The sequence below is a fragment of the Mastigoproctus giganteus genome, chromosome 7, assembly GCF_048544385.1.
Source record: "Mastigoproctus giganteus isolate SK-2022 chromosome 7, ASM4854438v1, whole genome shotgun sequence".
Classification (NCBI taxonomy): Eukaryota; Metazoa; Arthropoda; class Arachnida; order Uropygi; family Thelyphonidae; genus Mastigoproctus; species Mastigoproctus giganteus.
In genome coordinates this window covers 189,859,322-189,883,675 of record NC_143581.1, presented here as the reverse complement: position 1 = coordinate 189,883,675, position 24,354 = coordinate 189,859,322, and the positions used below count along the sequence as shown (strand labels likewise).

The 24,354-nt window shown below is 35.3% G+C and overlaps 1 protein-coding gene across 1 annotated transcript in view; it reads left to right on the top strand.

The window, feature by feature from the left end:
* gcl (germ cell-less) overlaps nt 1-24,354 on the top strand; it is a 124,172-nt gene that overhangs the window by 79,573 nt on the left and 20,245 nt on the right. The window contains exons 9-12 of the mRNA XM_090377313.1: nt 997-1,128; nt 8,716-8,785; nt 12,657-12,732; nt 14,221-14,282. Coding sequence (XP_090233439.1) covers nt 997-1,128; nt 8,716-8,785; nt 12,657-12,732; nt 14,221-14,282 — 340 coding nt within the window. The remainder of the gene's footprint in view (nt 1-996; nt 1,129-8,715; nt 8,786-12,656; nt 12,733-14,220; nt 14,283-24,354) is intronic.

Sequence of the window (24,354 nt, the reverse complement as noted above, 5' to 3'; positions counted from 1 at the left end):
ATTCTCAATTCTCTCCACAAGATGTTCCTCTATCCCCAAGTTTCTCAAACCCTCCCACACTTTCTCTCTTTACGGCATCAAATGCTTTATGTCCAAAAATGCCATCCATAATTCTTTATTGTGTTCATAACACTTTTCCATCAGTTGCCTGATGCAGAAAATTAGATCCACCATTGATCTGCCAGGCCTAAAGCCATACTGTTCCTCGGCCATCCTATTTTCAATCATTGCTCTTAACTTCCGCTCTAACACTCTCTCATACAGCTTACTTACGTGTGATGTCAGTGTAATGCCTCTATAATTGGAACACTTTTTCCTGTTCCTCTTCTTGAACAATGGGATGATCAAACTGTCTTTCCATTCCTTCAGCACCTGTCTCTCATCCCAGATCTTACGGAACAGTCTGTATGTTCACGCTATCCCTGCAGCATCTCTCCGTTTATCTTATCCATACCAGCAGACTTACCTGTCTTGGTGTATTTCCATGCCTGCACTACATCATTCCACATCAAGTCTGTCTGGTCTCTCTCCGTATCTTTTCTTTTATCCCCTCTTTTATGATCAACCTGCCTTTGTCCCTTTTGCTGGCTATCCTGCACATTCAAATACTTCTGTGTATATAAATAAATATATATATATATATATACAGAGAGAGAAAAGAAATCTTGTGTTATGTCATAATCAGATCAGCAACTTGTTAGTGCAAGTAAAATTGAAATTACATAAAATGAAGTGAATGGCTTGCAACATTCAAAACTCCTACTACCATCAATTCAAGGTTCTCATATAGTGTTTTTACTTTTGGCATACACACTTCACTTAGGAAAAGAAGTGCTCATCAAACTTTTCTCCCTGAATTTGTAGATGAAATCTCGTAGTCTTTACTCTTACAGATATGAGTACAAGGGCTGCACCAAATAGAAATATATAATTTCTGATTTGCCCATTCTTTAAGTAACTGACGATACTCTAAATGATTATTTATTTATTTTTTAGAAAAATCTTATTTCTTGGAGTCTACTATTGGAGCAAACTATTTACCTGCCTTTCGTGCCTTACATCTACACCATCTTGTAAATCATCATTTGGATATAGAGCTGCTAGAAGTTGATAGGATCATTCCATGTGGTAAGTATTCTTTTGCTACAGCTAAAATATTTGTGTATATTTATGTAATATTGAACAAGAAAGGGATAACCTGATAACCCCAAATCTCCTGTGCATTGCAATATGATATATACAGTGGAACTTGGGTAATTCGAAATTGCTTAATTCAAAATATTGGTTATATGGAATTATTTTCTGCCACTCGAACCTCTCCTATTTCGTATAATATAAGAAATTTATCTTTAGTTTGAAGTTTGTCACTTATGTTGTTCAGTAATTTGAAGTCTGTCATGCAGTTTTTACATGAGGAATTTTCTTCTCCATACTTCTTATTTGCCTAATTATGAATTAATCTTTAGAATAAACACAAATGAGTGAACGAAATTGTGTTTATTCTAATGAATAAATACAATTTCGTTCAGTTTGGGAGATTTGGGAGTTTATTGTTAATTTGGGAGAATATTGTTACAATGATTATTAATGCCCTCTGTGTTATAGTGTTCTTCATAACAGTATTCTCCAGAGTTGAATGCACTACTGGTAAATATGTCTAAACATGGTACATAAACAAGCCTAACACTCACCAAAAAAGTAGAGGTGATTAACAAAGTAGAAAAAGAATAAAGAGGAAGTCTAACATTGCTAAAGAATATAGAATTCTGCTGAACACACTGTCCACTTATCTTAAAAACAAAGAACAGATAGTAATGGAATTGTGGAATTTACGGGATGGACAAGGAAAATTCAGAGAGGCTGATCTTCAAGTTGATGATTGTGTATTAAAGTGGTTTAAGCAGGTATATGACACACTCTTTTGAGTTGGCTATTGGAATGTTTTTGTCTAAAAAATTTTCCAAAGAGTTGGAGCTGAGTAATTTTAAAGAAAGTTCAGAATGGCTGATAGAATTTAAAGAAAGCAACATTACACTAGACAAGTTTGGTGATAGTGCCTCAGTGGATGAGGAAGTAGCAAACGATTAGATTAAGAGTCTCACATATAAACTAAAGAAGTATCAACCAAGAGATGTTTCTAACTTTGATGAAACTGGTTTATTATATAAATGCATGCTAGACAAAACATTTTCTTTTAAAGAATCATTGATGGGCAAATACAGATGACTCAGAAAAATTTCCGCTGTTAATGATTGGAAACTGGAAAAACCTATATGCTTCAAAAGTTAAAAACTTACCAGTGCAGTACAAGTTTAACAAAAAAACCTGGATGACGAGCGAGCTCTTTATAGGTCAGCTAGTTAAATTAGACTAAACATTCTCTACTAAAAATAGGAAAATTTTGCTCTTTCTTGGCAGTTCTACACTTTACAGCAATATCCCTCCTTAAAGGCAATTGAAGTAATCTTTTTACCACTAAACATAACCTCTGTAGTGCAGCGAATAGATCAGGGGTGACTTGGATTTTGAAACACATTTATTATGGGTTGATGGTGGCAAAAATTATAGTTAACATTTCTTCAAAACTGCAGATCAAAATTAATCTCTTGAATGCTAGCCAGATGATTGTGAAAGCACGATTAGATTAAGAGTCTCACATATAAACTAAAGAAGTATCTATTACATTTATTATATATTTATTACATAAATATACAAGTTAAGCCAGAAACCATTGCAAACTGTTTTCACAAAGCTAGGATCAAATCACCTTTGCAAAATGAAGACAGGTGGCTGACTTGCCTGTAGAAGATATTCTGATCCAAGAGCCTAAAGAATGGAAGGAACTGAAAATCGATATTTCATATGAAATGTATGTTAACGTTGGTGAAGATGTGGCTACATCTGGAGAACTTATGGAAGCTGAAATACTCAATGATATAATGAATAAAAATTAAGATGAATCATCAGAAGAGGATGAAGAGTCTGTTTTTGTGGAAGAATCAATACCTACAGCTAGTGAAGCAAATAAAAATGCTTGAACAGCTATGAAGGTTTGTAGACAGGACAATGTGAGCGATAAAATTTTTAAATCTCTCAATAAATGAAAAGATTGTCAGACAAAAATTACTAGCTTCTTTAAGTAAAGTTTTGTAAAATTATATACAGTACATCAGCTTCCCGATTATGTACTGTATAACATTTGTACACCTGTTATGCATTACTGATTTCCCTTTTTCTTTCTTTTTTTTTCATTAGCTTTCAAAATAATTCTTCCCATATTTTCAATGGCAAACAAAAAGAAAACTCTGTACAGTATTATATACAATTCAAATTCCACTAGAAATTCACTGTGAATTTTGGACTTCCCCTCTCACTTTTCATATAGTGAAACAAACCTCTTGAACAATTAACACAGCTTCATAGAATCTGCATAACTATGGTAAAATGTGGTATATTACATGTCAGTTAGAAAGTACTCTTAAATTAATTTTTTCAAACGTCAGTACTAAAGTTCTGAAACTCATTTGAAGTAAGGAAGATAACTTCTCTGTTCATTGCTAGCCATGTGTCACCAAGAAACATTGTAAATTAGCAACCAACTATTTATTTCTTATCGGCACTGTAAGCAATATTTTGGAAGCTACTTTACAATATAAACAGTTATGTTTAGATTAATTACCATTTTGTAGTCAAGGGAAAAAGTAAACGTCACATGTTTATTTTTGGGCTGATCAACAAAAACGCATTTCTGAAAATGTAACAGATAATGGCTTACAACAAAATGTAAGCATTGCATTGCTAATTTTCCAATAGAGGTCACATTCGGGAAATTCTTATTGTACAAGGTTTAAGCTCAAATAAATTGACATGCTTAATAAAATGGAGGGGGGGAATTGGATAATCAAAAGGTTGGGCAATTCAAAGTAATTTTGATGCCACTTCAACTTCACTGTACATATTTTGATATATACTATTGAAATGAATAGCTATTTGGCCGTGAAGGGATATTGAAACATTTCCAACCTTGTAACTGTTACAATTGAAGGTTGTGCAGTAAATCTCTCTCTCATATATACAAGATATTCAGCACAAGACATTTGCATAAAAAGATTAGCATCAAGTTGCAAATTTGGCACAGTGCATTATTGTTCCTAATTTTTATAAGACACCATTCTATGATACATTATAAGATACATTAACAACACCTCTGAAAATTATATTAACTTACATTACCATAAACCTTTTTTGAAAAATATTAGACAGTACAAATAAATAAATCTTTATTGTAATAGAAGACATGTTCAGCATGAGCTAGTGTAATACCCAATATATGCAAACCAGGGTTTAACAGTGTGAAAGTAGTGTAGACTTGAAAAAATAAGGGAACATATGTACATAAATAATAAAATTATAATAATATTAGGTAAAATTTAGGAATATCCTTTATGGTACTGAAGCACCATATCTGATCCACTCGAGCATCAGCTCTAGCAAACATTCCTGTGGTTACAGTCACAGAATTTTTTTGTATCATCTTCAGACTAGAGGATCTTTTCGTGCATTGCGCTGGTAAAAATCTACTTCTAATTTTCAGATCATTGATTGGACTGGCTTGTTCCTAAGTATTTTTTCTTGTGAGTTCCTCCATTGGTATATGTCCCAGACTACAGGAATGTTGTGATCTATCAAGCAAAATCATTTAAGATCAGCTAACAAATGAATATGGTTTATTCTCTTTCACAGGAGAATATAAGAGAGTGCTACAATGATATGAAAGGTGTGTAACCTGAGGTGGAGTGTGAATACAATCCGTTTAATAGGCCAGTATTCTCCACAGTGTATCAGGTGTGAGGAAGTTGATATTGCTGATGCCCCGATTTCAACTTGCATAACCGGACTGAATTTGAGAAGATTTGTAAGTAATGGAGGATTGAGACAGTTATTATGTACAAGTTCACAAATTTGTTTCCCATCATAACCTTGAAAGTTTAGATTGAGTAATAGCAGTTTCTTGTTTATACTCTGACATGACCACTAGTTAGAGGATTTTACAATGAATCACAAAATATAATCATAGATAAAAGGCGCCTCTATAGCCAGGTGGGCTGGAGCAGGAGTGCGTAGCACACGCTTCTTGATTAGACTGGGGTTCGAGTTCTTGACCACAAATACAGAGGATATGGAAAGTCAGGGAATGACCACCGCATATCCCCGGAGCAATATGGCCTTAGTTGCTAATGCTCCTAAAAACCAAATAACAACAATAATCATAAATCGTAATTAGCATTCATGCTAGCTTGAATGACAGTGGTGCAAAAAATGTTGAAGTGTGTAAAAAGTTTTCTTTGTCCTCTTCAAGTGTATTGACATTGTGGAAGAATAAAGATGTTTACATATCGGTACTGGAAAAGAACATAACCAAAAAAAATATTAAAAAAATTTTAGAAACTGCGAGGTTACAAACATTGAAGCATTGCTTCAATGGTTCACCACACAAAGAAGTGCTGGATTTTCAATAGACAGTCCATCTTGAAGGCTCAAGTGGAAAAATTTGCTGAAAAATTTGGACGACACAATTTTGTGTGTAACAACAGTTTTTTTTTTTTTTGTTTGTTTGTTTGTTTGTTTGTTTGTTATTTGTTTTTTAGGAGCATTAGCAACTAAGGCCATATTGCTCCAGGGGTATGCGGTCGACATTCCCTGACCTTTCCACACCTTCCGTGTTTGGTGGTCACAGGCTCGAACCCCGGTCTAATCAAGAAGCGTGTGCTATGCACTGCTGCTCCTGCCCACCTGGCTACGGAGGCGCCTCCACAGTTGGCTGGTTCGATTTAAAACCTGACATAACATTGTTTATGCAAAAATTAGTGGAAAATCTCAATCTGCAGACCCAATAATGGCAAATGAATGGAATGACTGTGTTTGGGAAGAAATCAGGAAAGATTTCAATGACAAAGACATCCACAACAGTTGTACTACTGCAACAGGATCTAGAAAATTTGAGCAGATGGGCTGAGAAATGGCAACTGAAGTTTAACATTGACAAATACAAAGTACTGCATATGGGTAGAAGTAACCCCAGAGAACAGTACCAACTGTGGGGTACTACACTTAGGGGTGATTGAAAATGAAAAAGACCTGGAAGTAATTGTGCAGTCGGATATGAAGTTCTCTGAGCAGTGCAGACAGGCTGCCAGAGCAGGTCATGGGGTATTGTGAATGATATACAGGAATTTTGCTATCAGGGAAAAGGAGGTGGTTGTTCCTTTGTATAAGGCAATAGTCCAGCCTTGAGTATTGTATACAGGTTTGGAGGGCTCATTTTAGGAAGGATGTCGAGTTGCTAGAATGAGTACAGAGAAGGGCAACAAGATTGGTGAGGGAAATGAAAGGGTCCTCTTACCAGGAGAGGCTTAAGTTCTGCAAATTGCAGTGGCTGGAGACTAGGCACCTGATCTGATTGAGGTGTATAATGCCTTGAATGGGTTGAGCATGCTGAATTCTTATGGGATTCTTCTGCTTGATCATATTATGACCCTGCGGGAGCATAAAATAAAATTGAGGAAAGACATTTGTAGAATAGATATGCAGAAATTTGCCTTTAGCCAGCAGTGGTTAATTGCTGGAACAAACTTCCATCTGTCGTTGTGGAAGTTGATAGCTTAAATAAATTCAAGGAGGAACTGGACAAACATTGAGGGAATAGTTGTGTGAATTTTTTTTTTTTTTTTTTGGCTGATGCAACATAAGCTCATATGCTTGCTTTTTTGCATCATGTCACTATTACTATTGCTACTATTAGGCTAAAAGTGTAAGTAGGCACTTCTGTATTACTTTAGCTTCATTTCTGCATCAGAGGTTCGATAATAATTTGTTTACATTTGTTACAGGTGAAAAAATAGTTGGAAGAACAGTCCATTACAACTCTTAGCTGGTCAGGAAATAGCCCGGCCGATCTGAATCCTATAGAGAACTGTTGGCATAGTGTGGAGTCTGCAGTTGCCAGAAAGAAACCAAAGACCATTTTTGAACTTAAGGAAGCCATAATTTGTGTTTGGAACCACGAACTATCAGTTGATTTTCTTCAGAAATTGATCTTGTCAATGTCTCGACAGCGTGCTGCTGTCACAGGACCAGAGGCAGTTCAACTAAATATTAGTTTACACCTGGTGAACTTTTCATTTTGTTTTCCATTTAAAATGATTAAATGAAGCAAATTGAGGGCTTCTGATAACATTTCAGCCATAATTATCGTGTTTACGAAAACCATTGTATAAAGATTGCAAATGCTCATTTTGGAATATTTTGAGTGCACCTGTCAAATATTACTTAGCTTTGCCTTAACTATAAATAAATATCTTTTGTTTATATTTCTGTTTGTGATGCTAGTCATTAAAGTAACATACCATTATGAAAAAGGATTAGAAATGTGAAATTCCTAAGTGATGCACTTTCTTTGAACACCAGTATATATTATATTTTTCTCTAATATTTCTTTTGTTTTTTGAATCTACCTTTTTATCAAGTTATTGAGAATTTAAAAAAAAAATAGTAGGTAGCTCTAACTCATCACTGATGTAGCGAGTAATGGTTATAACAAGGAAATTTTGTTGGTCCATTGATGCTCGTTATAACCAAGTTTGTCTGTATTTGTATAGCATCAGTAAGAGTGATATCACCTCTTCATCTATGCTTGTGGGTTTTGTTTGTGCAACCTGCTACATAAGGGAGTCCTGGATATGCTTACTGCTTTCGTACCAGCTTACTGTGCAGCGTACTACAATATCACAGTATAAACTTTTAATAGAAAGAGTGGAAATAATTGAATTAAAAGGTAGACAGTAATTCTTAATGCAGATTTTACTCTAATATACACTAATGAGATGTGAAAAATCATGTAAAACAGGGATGCTTGACTTCTACAGTAAATATATAATTAAGCTTAATTTTTCAAGACAAAAATAGAAATTGATATATATGCACCAGAATAAATGATAAATATTGTTTATTTATTTGTGTGAAAGTGAAACTGTTCTATTCCTATTTACTGTGCGTGCGTGCGTGCGTGCGTGCGTGCGTGAGAGAGAGAGAGAGAGAGAGAGAGAAAATATGTACAAAGTATAAAGATATTTCTTGTATAATTAGAAACTGGAGATATCTGAGAATCTGCTCCAAATTCTTAATCTATAAGGGTTATTCAAAGTGGACTTGAACATTCATGGCATAAACAGAAGATTATTATGAGCCATATAATTTAATTTTTCTTGGTTATTATATTAACTTATATTAACTTGCTATTATATTAACTTACAGATTTCTCAGAGAAATCTGTAAGTTAATATAATAGCAAGGCATGTCTTAACTTTGTCATCCCTCTAAAATGGGTGTCTTACAAGAAGCAAACTCAGAAAACATAAGATGGCAGTCACATAAGAACAAGTCTGAACTATAGGGAAAGTGCATAGTGAAAATACATTTAGCCTATCTGTGCGATGAGGTGCATTATCACTCCCTGACCCTCCAGGTCATGGTATTTTCTTTGTGGGTTTTGGAAAAATTGCTTGTGACCCACAGTAGTAGGCAGCATTGGTGTTAGTTTCTTCTTCTTCTAGGTCTGGTTCAGATTTGAACTATCCTTGTATAACTCTAAATTTTTGATTAAGCTAAACATATATTTTGCATATGGTTTCAATGTTTTAACCATTTCATTTTTAGAATGGTTCTTGCCAGTTTTCAAAACTCAATGGTATATAATGCTAAGAGTGGACCAAGGAATAGACAAGGGGTAAGTTAATGCTTAAATAATACTTACAGTGAACTTTGCTGTTTTGTTTGATGAAAGCCTCAACAAAGTATATCAATAATTACAATTGATATTCTATGACATTGGGATTATTTAATGTTTCAACTTAACATCTGTTCACTGGCTACTCCACCACCTTGTATTTGCTTTATAATTTTCTTTCTACATTGTGCAGGTTAGCTGTTTCATTTAAAAAATGTAATAGAGTAAATGCCTGCTTTAATGTACCTCAATTAAATGGTCTCTAACAACAGTCGGCATCATCCACTAAACCAGACTTTTCATCCATACAAAACTTTGGATTTGTGATGTGACCACCTCATTCTGCTGATATATCAGTTAAAATATTTTAACAATTGTTAAAATATGTGCTGTATGCTGTCATACACAAACACCAAATGTATGTTTGCATCTTTTGTTGTAAAATATAATATTCCTTTGTGTTGTGCCAATCATGTGCATTGTTCAGAAATATGTTTCCCAATAGTAAAATAGCAAAAAAAAATTTGCTATCTCACTATTGGGATACAAAAAAAAAAAAACAACAGCAATTGTTTTTGATTTTTGTCCTTCTACAAGGGTGATTCTGACTTAGGCACAGGTGTTCTTCTGCCAAGGTTGTGGAGAGTCTAAAACAAGAGTAAAAGGTTGTGTTTTTTTGTTCAACAAGGAAGTATTTCTAGTACTGCTTCACTGAAAAAAGTACCTGCTTCTTGGCATCGTTAAAAGATAAAGAAATAGATGAAGCATGTGATTTTTGCCACGTCAGTTTTCCCAATGAAAGATTAATATACAGTGATTCTTAGTTTGGAATCTGACTAGAAAAGTTGAAATTGTATTTGAACTTTCAAATCATTTTTGTCATTTTAACAATTCCTCAATGCAATGCCAAGTATGAGAGAATGTTCAGCCAGATGATAAAAATAAAAACTAAGTTTGGATCTCTTTTTGGTAATGGAAATGCTTGCCTTCGAAAATGCTCTTGACAACCAAATGCAGCCAGTAGGATAGAGTCTGCATGTAACAATATCTTTCTTGAAGCGATCAAAATTGGGGAGTGAGCATTAGGGCCCTGGTGACTGTTATGGTTGTTAAAGATCATATGCAGATGTTCGGCAGGGGTCATAATTTCTGCTGGAATGGGGGAAAAAATGCTTGATTTGTTAGCCCTTCAACAGTCACATAGGACCTGACAGGTGACCTTCAAAATATCTCTTGTTCAATAATTATTAATAATTAATGATAAACCATCTGAATTTTTTTCCTACCTTCCTAAATAGTCACACTTTTATTCAAGATGTTTTAGAAGTGAAATATTATTGCTTACTTGGAATTAAAAATGCAAAGAACCTGTCAGGTCCTGCATGATTATTTACTGTTTTTGCCTTTTGCTTCAATGTGCTAGTTTCATTTCCATAAATGACACCATGATCACACATGGTAGCTTGAAATTGTGGCATTGGTTGACATGTGGCAGAAGTGCCTGCTATGGAAAGTGTTTCTTTTTTTGCTTAATTGTTTTACAAAATGTGTTTTTTGTATGGTATCTTTTCTTGTTTCAGTTATTATTATTTTTCTGTTTATTCCTTTATTTATGTGATGAAACATTAATATGTGCACAAATGTAAGTTTTAAATTTTGCACTCTTAATGGTTCCACTTTCCGGTTCTCTGAACCAGAAAGTGTAAATGACTTTAGTTTCATATTTATATTTTATGACTATTTTTTTTTTTTTTTTTTTTTTCATTTTCAGCAGTATTAATATTTTTTAAATATCAGCATCAAAAATACAGAATTTTTTAATTACAGGTAGTTCCCAACTTTGCAAGTTAATTTGTTCCTAGCGCACACTAGTGAAGCGGAAATTTATTTTTCATAGACGCAATGTTAAAAACAGGGGTTACTTCTCAACAATGAAGTTTTACCATAGTAATATTAAATAAAGGTCATCAAAACAATAGTTTATGCTTAAACAATGATTTATTTAATCAAAGAAATGAAAACAGCCTTTAAAATCAAGCGAATTATAATAATAAATAAATTATTTATGTCATACAAATGTTAAAGAATGTTTATTCTTCATCATCACGACTGCCTATTCGTTGATGGTTCATCACTTTTGATAATTCACCGCTCATTGTTGGTTTGACACTTGTTAGTTTATTGGAAACACAAGGAGTTGCCTTCGTCTTCAGAAATGCTTCAAGAATCGTGTGTTTCGAAGACAGTTTTCTCTTTTCTTTATAAATTCCATCATAGCATTTCGCACAAAGACCTTTAACAGTTATTCCAGCCGCATGTTTGCTTAGGGTCTCATATTTTGTTTCCAATGTTATTCCTCTTCGCTGTTTCTTTTTATTAACATTACTCTCCATAGTATTACTTCATTTTGGCATACTGTGCAGTATTAATAAGGGGGATAAATTTGAAATAAGACAAGACAGCAAAAATGAAGTGTACCACAACCACCCTTTGTAATGTCAGAATGGTAACTGCTTTATGATATGTGAATCGGTGAGATGCTCTCATCTACCTGAACAAACAAATGCATATAGCTATGCGAGTGGTGTGAAATGCTTATTTATGAACGTTTAGCATTTATTTATTGCAGTTAATGTTCATATTTTTGATTTTGTTCCTACTTGAAAAAAAAAAAAACTCATAAAGCAGGAACTGTCTGTATTTAAATTTTTTATTAAAATTTTTGAAAAAATACATACAAATAAGTACTTCAACCCATCAAGAAAGAATAAATATTGGTGCACCACAAGGGGAAAAAAAGCAAAAAAAAAAAAAAAAACCAACTTTTTCTAGAGACAAAAAACAATATTGAGCACCTACGTTCTGCATGACTGTTTGTTAGAAATAGTGGTGTGACTGCTGCCATGTTAAATAAGAATGTGCAGCATTTTTAAAAACTTTATATTCTAAACTTATTCAGAAATGTCCTTTAAAGTGTAAAATAGTGAGAGAGGAATACGAATAGATTCTTCTCATCTGATATTGAGTTTACCACTGTATATTTCTCAAATAACTGCAGCATTTCATTGACAAAATAATATGATGGCAATACATATTTTCATAAATAAAAAGGAAAAAATTGACAGGAATGTAAGGAATCCCTTCATAAAATAAAAGATCCCTTCTTATCTTTTTTTGGGTTTTTTTTTTTTTTTTTTTTTTTCCTCCTACCCAGTTTAGGTAACCATGAAGTTTTTGGTCTAAAAAAATAAAAATGGATTTCTGTTTCCAGAATAACCCTAACTAGTAGCAGGGAAATAAAAATAACACTGAGAAACTGAATTGAAACAAGGAGCAAAAGTCTGGCTACACCATTATGGTTGATGGTGCTCCCTCCCCACACACATTCCGTACTAGATCTATTACTGCTTAACTTCAGTAATCAGATGAGAGGTGGCGCATTCAGCAAACAAAGTTGATTTTCAACTGCTACTACTACTACTCTAACTCAAAAAGGATTTGACATATGAAAGGGCTGTATTTTCATGTGGCAACTTTCTGTCTCTTCTGAACTTGAATATGTTCACTTTTTTTTTTTGGAAAATATGTGAGAATGGATAAATTTAGGTTGAATTTGAAGCTAACAGGCAAGAGTTATTTAGAAAGTTATCTAAGAAACTATTATTCTTAGTGAAATAATATTAATATTATGAAATTATTTTTGCTAAGAAAAAATAAACAGCATTATCTTTCCAGTGAGCCTGGCTCATGTAATCTCTCTCTCTCTCTCTCTCTCTCTCTCTCTCTCTCTCTCTCTCTCTCTCTCTCTCCACATTATATTCATTTCATTCTCATTGTGTTTTTTTTTTTTTTTTTTTTTTTTTTTATGAAGACCCAAACAAATAGAAGAGGAGCAATTCAATAAAAATTGTTCCAGATGTGGGCGAATATTAACACATGAAGGACAGGTATGTATGTATGTATGTATGACTTAATGATGTGCTTTGCATGCTTTTCAACTTATAGTTTCTGTTAGTTTATAATAAAATAATTTGGCATAGCAGAATTCTCTAGAGCAGCATTTTCTACCCAGTGGTTTTTAAGCCTTCAATGTTTGCAAGAAAATTGGTGGATTCGTGAAAAATTTTTAGCAATGGTGTCTTTTTCACTTTCTTGATTCTACAAGTCTTAAGATTATTTTAGCTTTCTTGTAATTTCTTAAAATATTTAAAAATAAAATGTGATAGATATTTAACCTGATTTTGTTGAAAACTTCATGACTGTCTGTAATGGTCCTTTGGTGAGATTTCAAATAGGTATCCCATGTTTTATAAAACAATAAATACTCCTTGAAACATGCACTTCAATTTCTTATCTCCTTTTGGAGATAAGAAACATGTGAAAAAGCATTTTCATCGTACACCTAGTAAAGAGTGAGTAATTTGACAGTTTTGATATGAGTTCAGTTAAGATAGTTTTTATCTTCTGTCACCTTAAAGCCGGTGTTCTTTAACATTCTTAACTTCAGAAGTCTCTTAGTCTATTAGAAGTCTATTAGTTTTCAACTATTCAAAGAAGTTTATAGAAGTCTATTAGTTTTAGCTAAATGGGTTTGTTTTGAATATTTTAATTATGTTTTGAGAATTATATTTTAAAATTATTACTACTTAACTACAATCTGATGTCAGTATTAAAATTTAGATTGTATTGTTATGTACTGTGTTGCACAACTTTCTTTTCAGTAAATTCAGTACATTCACTGCAAAATCTATTATGCAAGAGGTTTGCAAAGAGGAAAAGATTGGAAACCACTACTCTAGAGAATAAATACTTTGAATCTGGAACAGTTTCAGTGAGAAACTTCCAATAGCTTTGTAAAGAAGCACAATTCAATAAAAATTGTTTGTGATGTGGACATCATATTAACACATGAAGGACAGATATATATGAATTATAATGTGCTTTGCATGTTTTTAAACTTATATTTTGTTAATATATAATAAAAAATTAAGTACAGCAGAATTCTCTAGAGTAGTATTTGCTAACCAGTGGTTGGTGAACTCTTGACGTTCATGAGATAATTCTAAGAAGGTGGGAACCTACATTCAAAGCACAAAGTTGTGCTTTGAATGTAGTTTCCGTCATGTTAGATTTTAGCATGCTAGTCAAAGCTACCTTTCAACAGTTGCTACTGAATGAAACTTGGTCTTGTTTTGTTACCAGAAATTTTCTTTTAAATGAAAATTGTGACTTACCCTTGGCAAACCCTTATGGCTATAATTTGTCTCAAAATTATTATACTCACAAACCTGTTGGAGATAACAGCACTTTGAACGGTCTTAAACTACTCAGAGTGTTGTTATACACTCTTTAATTTTTGGTTCATTCTAGTAGTATTTTGTTCATTTATTTTTTTTAAAGTTAACTTATATTTTAATATATCAAATTTTTTTTAGCATATTTGGAGGTGGACTGGATTTAATTTTGGCTTAGATCTTGTGGTTACGTATAGTGCAAGGTAAGTCAGTATTGAACCTTTTTTAAGGATATTTTGCTTCAAAAATATATGCTCGGAACAATTTTTACATACCAGCCTGTATACTGATGACATATGACTCAAGTTGCCTTTGATTTCATTATCATTTTACCCAAGCTGATTAAAAATCTAATTTTAAACTTTTATATGTATATATACAGTCGATTCTGGTTATTTGGGACACATCGGAACTAGAGCATTTTGGCCTGATTAAGTGGCTGCCCCAATTATCCGAAGTTTCACATAAATAGTTAAAAATACAATAGACCCCCGCTTTACAATTGGTTCACTGTACAATCAAATCACGTTACGATGGACTCATCATAGCAAAATACCGTTCATTATACAATGTGCAGTAAGCCCCGGTCATTGTGATCACATTTGTGAATTGAATTTTAATTATATTAAACAGCGATTCTAATTAGCAAAAATAGGAGAAATATTATCCACAAGCTATAAAAGTAAAGATATATTAAGCACAAATTTACCCTTTATTACCTTACCAATTAAAATATTAAATGATACGTGAAATAGTTGATATTTCTGTTCACTGACATTTGTGGGTAGGGGTTAAAATTTAAAACAGTAAAAAGATAAGCAATCAATAACAAAGAACATGGCACACACAAATTGCAACACAATATGTGCAAGTGAGAACGGAGTAATAAGTTGCGAAGCGTTAAAAATAGGAATGAAGAGAAGATTCTGAAAATTAATTTTCTTATATGATTGAAGATTCCATGGAAGTTAAACACATTTTACCATAATAACCCACAGAATTCCAACTGTTGATATTATTGAAAATTCAATAAGATCGAGTTTACTATCCGTTTATGATAGATTGCACTAACAGAAAAGCCCAGTAAACAGGTGACTGCTAATTGTTTTTATTGTTTTATGGTTGTGACTTCCAGAAATCCGACCGAACCACGTGGTACAGTCGGAGACAATCATAGGGTAATCTCCAGTGCTGCAGTCTCCTACCCCGATTTATCCCAATTAAGCGAAGTAAACCCTGGCTATTTTCTCAATTGGGTTCTGTTTTTTAAGATTTGCCACGAATAAACAGATGCGCCGATTAACCAGTGGCCCAAATAACCAGAATCCGCTTTTTTTTTTTTTTTTTTTTTCCAGTCTAAAACTTTGATTTTGAAATAATTTGTATAATGGTGAAACAGGTTTAGCATCAGAATTAATTTTGAAGGTGACATGGAGATGGGGACTAAAAACTCCAAATTCTTGGGCTTTCACCACATATTTCTAGTCATATTTTGTACAAACTACTTCCTTTTCTCCATACAGACTGTTCCATACACCCTTGATACTGTTCTATACAAACACTTGGCCACAACAAACCAATATTAGCATTACGTTGTTTTGGTAACATTGGTATCCCCCCCCCCCTTCTTGGTCCCTTCTTTCCAAGAAGGGAGTCCAAGTTCAGAATTGCTCGAATCAGCATTTCTGATGCTTTTGTCTTTTATTATTCAAGATAGCGTATATTTAAAGTAAAAAAAAAAAAACTGGTTTACTTATAATCAAAAATTATTCTTACAGCTTGCAGCATACTTCCCCTACAAACAATTAACTGTAACCCTATCCTAACTCCATTGGGCGAGTGGGGGACACAATCAACTATTTTCACCCTGCAGATTGGGAAGTGGTGGGTTATATCACTGTTGTATACCCATTTTACTGTTAGAAATGTTCCGTTGTTGTTGTTATTTGGTTTTTAGGAGCATTAACAACTAAGGCCATATTGCTCTGGAGATATGCGGTGGTCGTGCTCTAACCTTCCCACATCCTCCGTATTTGGTGGTCACGGGCTCGAACCCCAGTCAAATGAAGCGTGTGCTATCCACTGCTGCGCCTGCCCACCTGGCTACGGAGGTGCCGTTCCACAAGGATGCTGACCCGTGCAGACTCAGTTACATTCTGGATTTGCCTCAGATTAGATGGCAGTGGATCCCTGCTATGAACAGCTCAATCCCACAAATGCTTACTGAGATGGAGATTCATCGACTGAGCAGATCAGTGAAATATGGCAAAGTTGCCTTTATGTTCCTGGAACTATTATGTGCCTTGTGACATGGCATAGTTATTCTTCTGTTAGTAAACATTACCAGATTATTTATTTATTTTATTTGACTCAGTTTAATAAACTTACTCTTGTATAGTGATAATAGCTAGAAAGGTGAGGATTGTTTGTTATTTTACAGTAATTTGTATAATGGTAAAAACTGTTATTATAGATGGTTGATATTAGCGCATTTTAAAATAGGCTCCTATTTCATAAACTATTACCAGAGATACATTGCATAACAACTTATGGGCTGGTTATATGAAAAACAGTAATGGATTAATCCTAATAATATTTTAAATTAAAACTTTAATTTCTAGATAAGTTTTATTTACAATTTTATATAGTTATAAATAAACATTGCCATCTGAAAGGAACATTGTTTCACACAGATTAACTGTGATTATCATTAGGATTAGTAGAGGCATATGATGCAAGAAAGCAAGCTTATGCAGCATCAGCAAAAAAAAAAAAAAAAAAAAAAAACACTCCCATTTCACCCCTCCATTCATTCCAAACACCTGTCCAGCTCAGCCTTAAATTTATTTAGGCTATCAACTTCCACAACAAAGGATGGAAGTCTGTTCCACCAACCAACTACCCGCTGGCTAAAGGCAAACTTCCACACATCTATCCTAAATCTGTCTTTCCTCAATTTGAATTTATGCTCTCTCATGTGATTATTCTGAGCAAGAGGAAGAATCCCATCAGCATTGAGCATACCCAAACCATTCAAGGCCTTATACACCTCAATCAGATCACCTCGCAGGTGCCTAGTCTCCAGACACTGTAATTTGCAAAATTTAAGCCTTTCTTCATAAGAGCAACCCTTTGTTCCATTCACTAATCTTGTTGCCCTTCTCTGTACTCATTCCAACAGCTCTACATCCTTCTTAAAATGAGGCCTCCAGACCTCTATACAGTACTCAAGGTGTGGCCTGACCATTGCCTTATACAAGGGAATAATCAACTCCTTATCCCTGCTAGAAAAATTCCTGCATATCATTGATAAGACACCATGAGCTACTCTTGCAGCCCGTCTGCACTGCTCAGAGAACTTCATATCTTCCTGCACAATTACCCCCAGGTCCTTTTCATTCTCTACAATTGTCAGTGTAGTACCACAGAGTTGATACGTTGCTCTGGAGTTGGTGTTTCCCATATGTAGTACTTTACATTTGTCAATTTGTTTTTGTTACACTTAACAAACTTTGCATTTGTTAAACTTCATTTGCCACCTCTCAGCCCATCTGCTCAACCTTTCCAGATCCTGTTGCAGCAGCATAGCGTCACTAGTGTCCTTAACAACCCTGCCAACCTTTGTATCGTCTGCAAACTTGGACATTAATCTTGATATACCATCATCAGTATCATTTATAAATACAGAAAACAACAATGGACCCAACACTGAACCCTGAGGGATTCCACTAATAACGTTAGTCCATGATGAGCAATGTCCATTGATTACCACTCTCTGTCTTCTCCCACTCAACCATCCCTTTATCCATAGCAGCAGTTTGCCTCCAATGCCACACTGCTCCAATTTGTGCAGCAGTCTTCCATGTGCAACAGTATCAAAAGCCTTTCTAAGATCCAAATATATGATATCAAAGTTATTCCCTGCATCCAGTTCCTTTGTGACCACATCATATCCAATCAAATTGGTCAGGCAAGACTTTCCCTTAACAAAAAAATCATGCTGTGTCTGAGCTATAACTGAAGTCTTGTCTAGATGATCCTGCAGTGCTTCTTTAACCAGTGCCTCCATTAATTTTCCTGGAACGGAAGTTAAACTAACAGGTCTATAATTACTTGTGTTGCCCTTTGATCCTCCTTTGTGAATTGGGATCACATTTGCACATCTCCAGTCAATGGGTACCTTTCCTGAGTCCAAGGAGCTCTCATAATTATGGCTAAGGGTTTGCTTACTTCCTTTGCTGCCTCCTTTAATATAACTGGATAGATCCCGTCCACCCCTGGTGCCTTTTTTATGTTTATCTTCAACAATTTCTCCTCCACTTTCCTCTCAGCCATTATAAAATCATCTAGCTCGCTGCCAGAGTTTAACTCACCTCTGGAATTCCCCTTCCTGAAAAACTCCTCATGGGTGAATGTTGATGCAAAATACTCATTTAGTTTGTTAGCCACCTGAGCAGGATCATCAACAGTTGAACCATCAGTATCCAGTGGACCAATGTGATTCATCCCTTTCCTTCTAGAGTTTACATAGGTAAAGAACTCTTTGTTGTTTTTCTTTGCATCCTTTCAATGATGTAGAATACATCTTTTCATGTGATCATGTAGGATACATCTTTTCAACAGATATGTCTAGGTAGGCAGTGACATTCAAATGTTTACCCACTAGTATCAGGTAACTGACCTAACTCGCTTCTTGATTAGACTGGGGTTCGAGTCCGTGACCACCAAATACAGAGGATGCGGAAAGGTCAGGGAATGACCACCGCATATCCCTGGAGCAATATGGCCTTAGTTGCTAGTGCTCCTAAAATCCAAATAACAACAACAACATCAGGTAACTGAACTAACATGTGCTATTAAAACACTCCCCACACTATAACACTTCTGCCATCAGTCTGCATTGTTGACACTCAGCACAGTGGGGTCCATTGATTCATGCTGTTGCCATATTTCTGTCATCAGCATGGAACAACTACAGAGGAAAAATGAAAGTACAGAGGCAAAAAAGGCTAGAGAGTGAAGTAACTGTGTGGCTAGCCCTGTCGAGTGATGGTTTAAATGGACCCATTTCTTTTAGTAAAACTAGTAACTCACAGCAATACCTGTGAATTACCAGAATGATTCTTCTATAGCCCATGGCACTTAATGTCATTTTGGATTTGATGAGTGATTTGAATTATATATAGATTTTTTATGCACTGTTTTGGGCCCCCCTGTGTCTACTTGAATCCATGTGACTTTTCCTTGTGGGTTTCTCAAAGAGAAGTTATTCCACAGAAAACTTGCTAAACTCGTGAACTTCAGAGCAATGTTTGTTTAGTAGTGTCACACAATTGATGGAGACAAACATTGGTGTATGCTTTCAGGAACTTACATCAGAATAGAGGAAATACTGAACAAATGGTGCACTGGCATTAGTAAAGGCATATGATGCAAGAAAGCAAGCGTATACAGAATCAGCCAAAAAAAAAAAAAAAAAAAAACCTTCCCATTTCACACTTCCATTCACTCCAAAAGTTTGTCCAGTTCAGCCTTGAATTTATTTAAGCTGTCAATTTCTACAACAGATGGAAGTTTTGTTCCAGCAATCAACTATCCTCTGGCTAAAGGCAAATTTCTCCACATCTATTCTGCAACTGTTTTTCCTCTATTTGAATATGTACCCCCTCAGGTGCAGAATCACCTGAGGGAGCATAAATTAAAGAAATTAAACAAAAATTAAGAATGTTTTCCAAGAATCATAACATTTATAGATTAATGAATAAATGAGTTTTTTAAAAAACATTTTAATTTATATCAACATTTCTTGTTCCACCCTATGTATACTCTGTGTCTGTAAAATAAATGTGTCTTGTTTGTTCATCTGTGCTCTGCAATGGGTTTATCTCTTCATGTGCATATCACATAAGCATTTTTATGCTTGTAGGTAGTACTTGAGGAATAAGTGTAATTTGCAGAAAGTGAGACAGACAAGCAGATAGACAGAGAAATAATGATTCCTCATCTCATTGAAATAGACAGGATGCAAATTATATATAGTAGTAGTAGGTAGAGGCATGTGAGCTTATGTTGGATCAACCAAAATAAAAAAAAATAATAATAAAAAAATTTCAGACATCCATTCCCTCTAAAAATTTGTCCAGTTCCTCCTACAATTTATTTAAGCTATCAACTTCTACAACAGATGGAAGTTTGTTCCAGCAATCAACTACCCGCTGGCTAAAGGCAAATTTCCGCACATCTATTCTACAACTGTCTTTCCTCAATTTGAATTTATGCCCCCTCAGGTTCATAATCTGAGCAAGTGAAAGAATCCCATCAGAATTTAGCATGCTCAACCCATTCAAGGCCTTGTACACCTCGATTAGATCACCTCGCAGGTACCTAGACTCAAGCCGCTGCAATTTGTGGAATTTAAGCCTTTCTTGATAAGAGGACCCCTTCGTTCCCTTCACCAATCTTGTTACCCTTCTCTGAACATGCTCGAGCAACTCTGGCCCGGAGTGCTAAGCGATAGTGACAAGCGATTTTTCTCTGCAACTCATAAAGTGATCTTTGAAAGTGATAGTTCTATTTTTGTTGTGCGATTTTCTTCTGTACTGTTTACTTAAAGTGGTTATTTGCTTAAAAAGTCTTAAGTAAGAACCCAGAAAGGGAACTCACCTTTCTTCTTTAGTATTTATATTAAATACTAAATCACACTACTAACCTTAATAACCGCTTAGTCACTGGTGGCACCGCTCCTGACTCCACGTGGCGGGGCCAGTAATCTGGAAGAAGAAAGTCCTTCTCCCAGGGCTAAAAGGAGTAAACATGGACACTAATGATTTCCCACGATTAGAGCCAAAGAGCTCTCAACATGACAACCACGAAACCGATCATGACTTCTCATTTTCGAAAAGACTAAAAAAGGATGCAAACAAGCAGGAACCTCCAGCTTTCCTGATCATCCATTCTCTGTCTTCACAACCTGTCAGCAAGCTCTCCCCTTTCATCATACAATGATGCCTTGTAAATGCAGCAGCATCTCCAAAAATGGTGAAACGTCTTCAATCTGGTGACTTGCTAATAGAGACCTCTCACCCAAGACACTCTGACCTCCTGTTAAAACTTACATCTTTAAGTGGAATTCCAATTCAAGTCACCCCACATAACACCCTGAATTCTTCCAAGGAATGGGAAGAATCAGTGAATGGGACCTATTGAACGTTTCTGAGGAAGAAATAATTCAGGAACTAAAGGATCAAAATGTAACTCAGGCCAAGAGAATCATGATACGAAAAGACGGCACCTTAGTCCCAACACGTAGCATAATTTTAACCTTTAGTTCACCTAATCTACCATCCTCAGTCAAAGCAGGCTATTTAAACTGTCGTGTTTGGCCTTTTATCCTGAACCCTCTGAGATGCTACAAATGTCAGAAATTTGGACACTCTCAGACAGCATGCCGTGGAGATGCAACATGTCCAAACTGCGGTTGCAAAACTCATACTCAATCTGAATGCAAGGCACAAACTCCGCAGTGTCCTAATTGCAAGGGTAATCATCCAGCATATTCCAAAGATTGTGATCTCTGGAAGTTAGGGAAAAAAATACAGAAATACAAGACTGAAAATAAAGTATCTTTTCAAGAAGCTAGAAGACAAGTAAAATCAAATATTCCAAAAACCACTTACACTTCGGCTACCCATAGTTACAAATCAGTAGCATGTCAGACAAAAGTGTCAGTCTGTCCCAACAAATCGATCACCGCCTGGGCTCGATCAGTACTATCAACTCAGCCTACATCTGAATCACAGTTAGTGGACCAAAGTAATAATACGCCACTCACAATTCCATCTCAAAACCTAACCCACAGTACAGTGGCAGAAAAATTTCATTAATCAGATCCTGTGGAGACGAAACAACCAACAAGCATGGATACTGATGATATGCCCAACCAAGAAGAATTTCTTGAATTATATGCAGATGGAGATATGGAGGATAAAAATGATTCAGGACGCCCTAATTTTCCCAGAAAAGAAAAATCTAAATCTGACTGTCACAAACAATCCACGCATAAAAAGCAGACAGATTCATCTTCCTCTTACAAAACCAAATAATGGAACGTTATCCAATGGAACTGTAGAGGTCTTCAAAGTAACATAGATGATATACATGAATTAATTCATCACTATAAACCTCTTGCAATGTGCTTGCAAGAAACTAATTTGACATCACTGGTCTCAGTTTCAATCAAAAATTACACTGTATTCAGGCAAGATAGGGCTGACTCCAATAACGCTCATGGAGGTGTAGCTCTACTCGTGGATTCAAGCATTCCCGCTAGACGTATTCCATTACAAACATCCTTAGAAGCCGTTGCCACGCGTGTTGTTAATGGTATTACTTTGACATTGGTCTCCATTTATCTTCCGCCTAAACATCAATATACTATTCAGGAACTTGAAGATCTTGTTATGCAGTTACCATCACCATTTTGTTTGCTAGGAGACTTTAATGCACATCACCCATTATGGGGTTCCCCCACCTCAGACAGACGAGGTAAGCTTATCGAAACGCTGATCGATAGGCAGAATCTAACATTACTGAATACTGGGTCTCCTACATATGTGCAGCTCCCTACTGGCTCAACATCTGCAATAGACCTTTCCATATGTTCCCCAATCCTCTTTCCAAGTATAGATTGGATACCTCCGAGTGATCCTTATAGTAGTGACCATTATCCATTAATCTGCAAAATTCAAACATCCTGTTCCTACCCAACAGAAAGTCCAATTAAATGGAAATTTTCAAAGGCTGACTGGGCAAAATACAGATCGCACATCTCATTTGACAACGATATCATTCAGTCCAGTTCCATCAATAGTGTTACCGAGCACATCACGAATCAAATGCTGGCAGCCGCATCCGTCGCAATTCCTCAATATCAAGCAAAAAATAGATGAAAAATAAATTACTGGTGGAATGAAGATTGCAATAATGCAAAAAAAGAGAAAAACAAAGCATGGAATCTTTTCCGCAAAAATCCTACCACCCCCAATCTTATTAACTATAAACGGCTCAGAGCTAAAGCTCGCTACATCAGACGCAAAGCAAAAAAAGAAACTTGGATTAAATTCGCCTCATCAGTTAATAAAAATACTGATATCAGATTAATCTGGAGAAAAATAAAATGTTTAAACAATAAATTTCCACCTCTATCCACCCCGCTACTAAACTGGAATGGACAACTCTCTAATCTCACAGATATATCAAATGCACTGGGAATTGTATTTTCTCTTTTGTCTTCTTGTAATGCTTATGATCAATCATTCCAAAAACATAAAACAGTTGCAGAGAAATCCAAACTGAATTATGCTGATAATTCTGCTTTATCTTATAATCAACCATTTACCATGTTTGAGCTACAGCAATCTCTTACCAACTCAAGAAACAGTGCAGCTGGCCCTGATGGGTTATATTATGTAATGCTCCGAAATCTGGATCAAAGATCACTCTTTTCACTGCTCATTTTTTATAATCGAATTTTTTCTGAACATACCTTCCCTAGCTCCTGGAGTCATTCTTATGTACTACCAATTGCAAAACCCGGTAAAGATCATTCTGTTCCTCAAAATTACAGACCGATATCTCTCACCAGCTGTCTCAGCAAAACTCTTGAGAAAATGATATATCGCTGTCTCACCTGGTTCCTCGAGTCTCAAAACTTGATAAATAACAAACAATTTGGATTCCGGAAAAACAGATCTTCATTGGATCTTATGATCAAAGCCGAGACAAATATCAGAAATGCTTTCATAAAAAAGGAACATCTCGTCATGGTCTGTCTTGACGTTGAGAAAACCTTTGACACTACGTGGCATTTTGGAATCTTAAAGGATCTACATTCTCTTGGCCTGAGAGGTAATTTACCATATTTTATCCAAAATTTTCTTCAACGGAGATCCTTTCAAGTTCGTTATCGGGGAACCCTCTCTAAAATCTTTATCCAAGAAGAAGGAATTCCACAAGGGTCTGTTCTCAGCGCTACCTTGCTTGCAATGAGAATAAATCATATAATTGAACTCATTCCGAAAACTGTGGATTCATACCTTTTCGCAGATGATCTCTCGATTTCCTGTCATTCCCAAAACATGCATTACATTGAATGCCAACTTCAAATATCAATGAATCGCATCCTGACATGGATGACACAAAATGGTTATAGACTATCCAGCCAGAAATCTACTGCCATACACTTCTGCTCCAGACGCAATATGCATCCTGAACCCG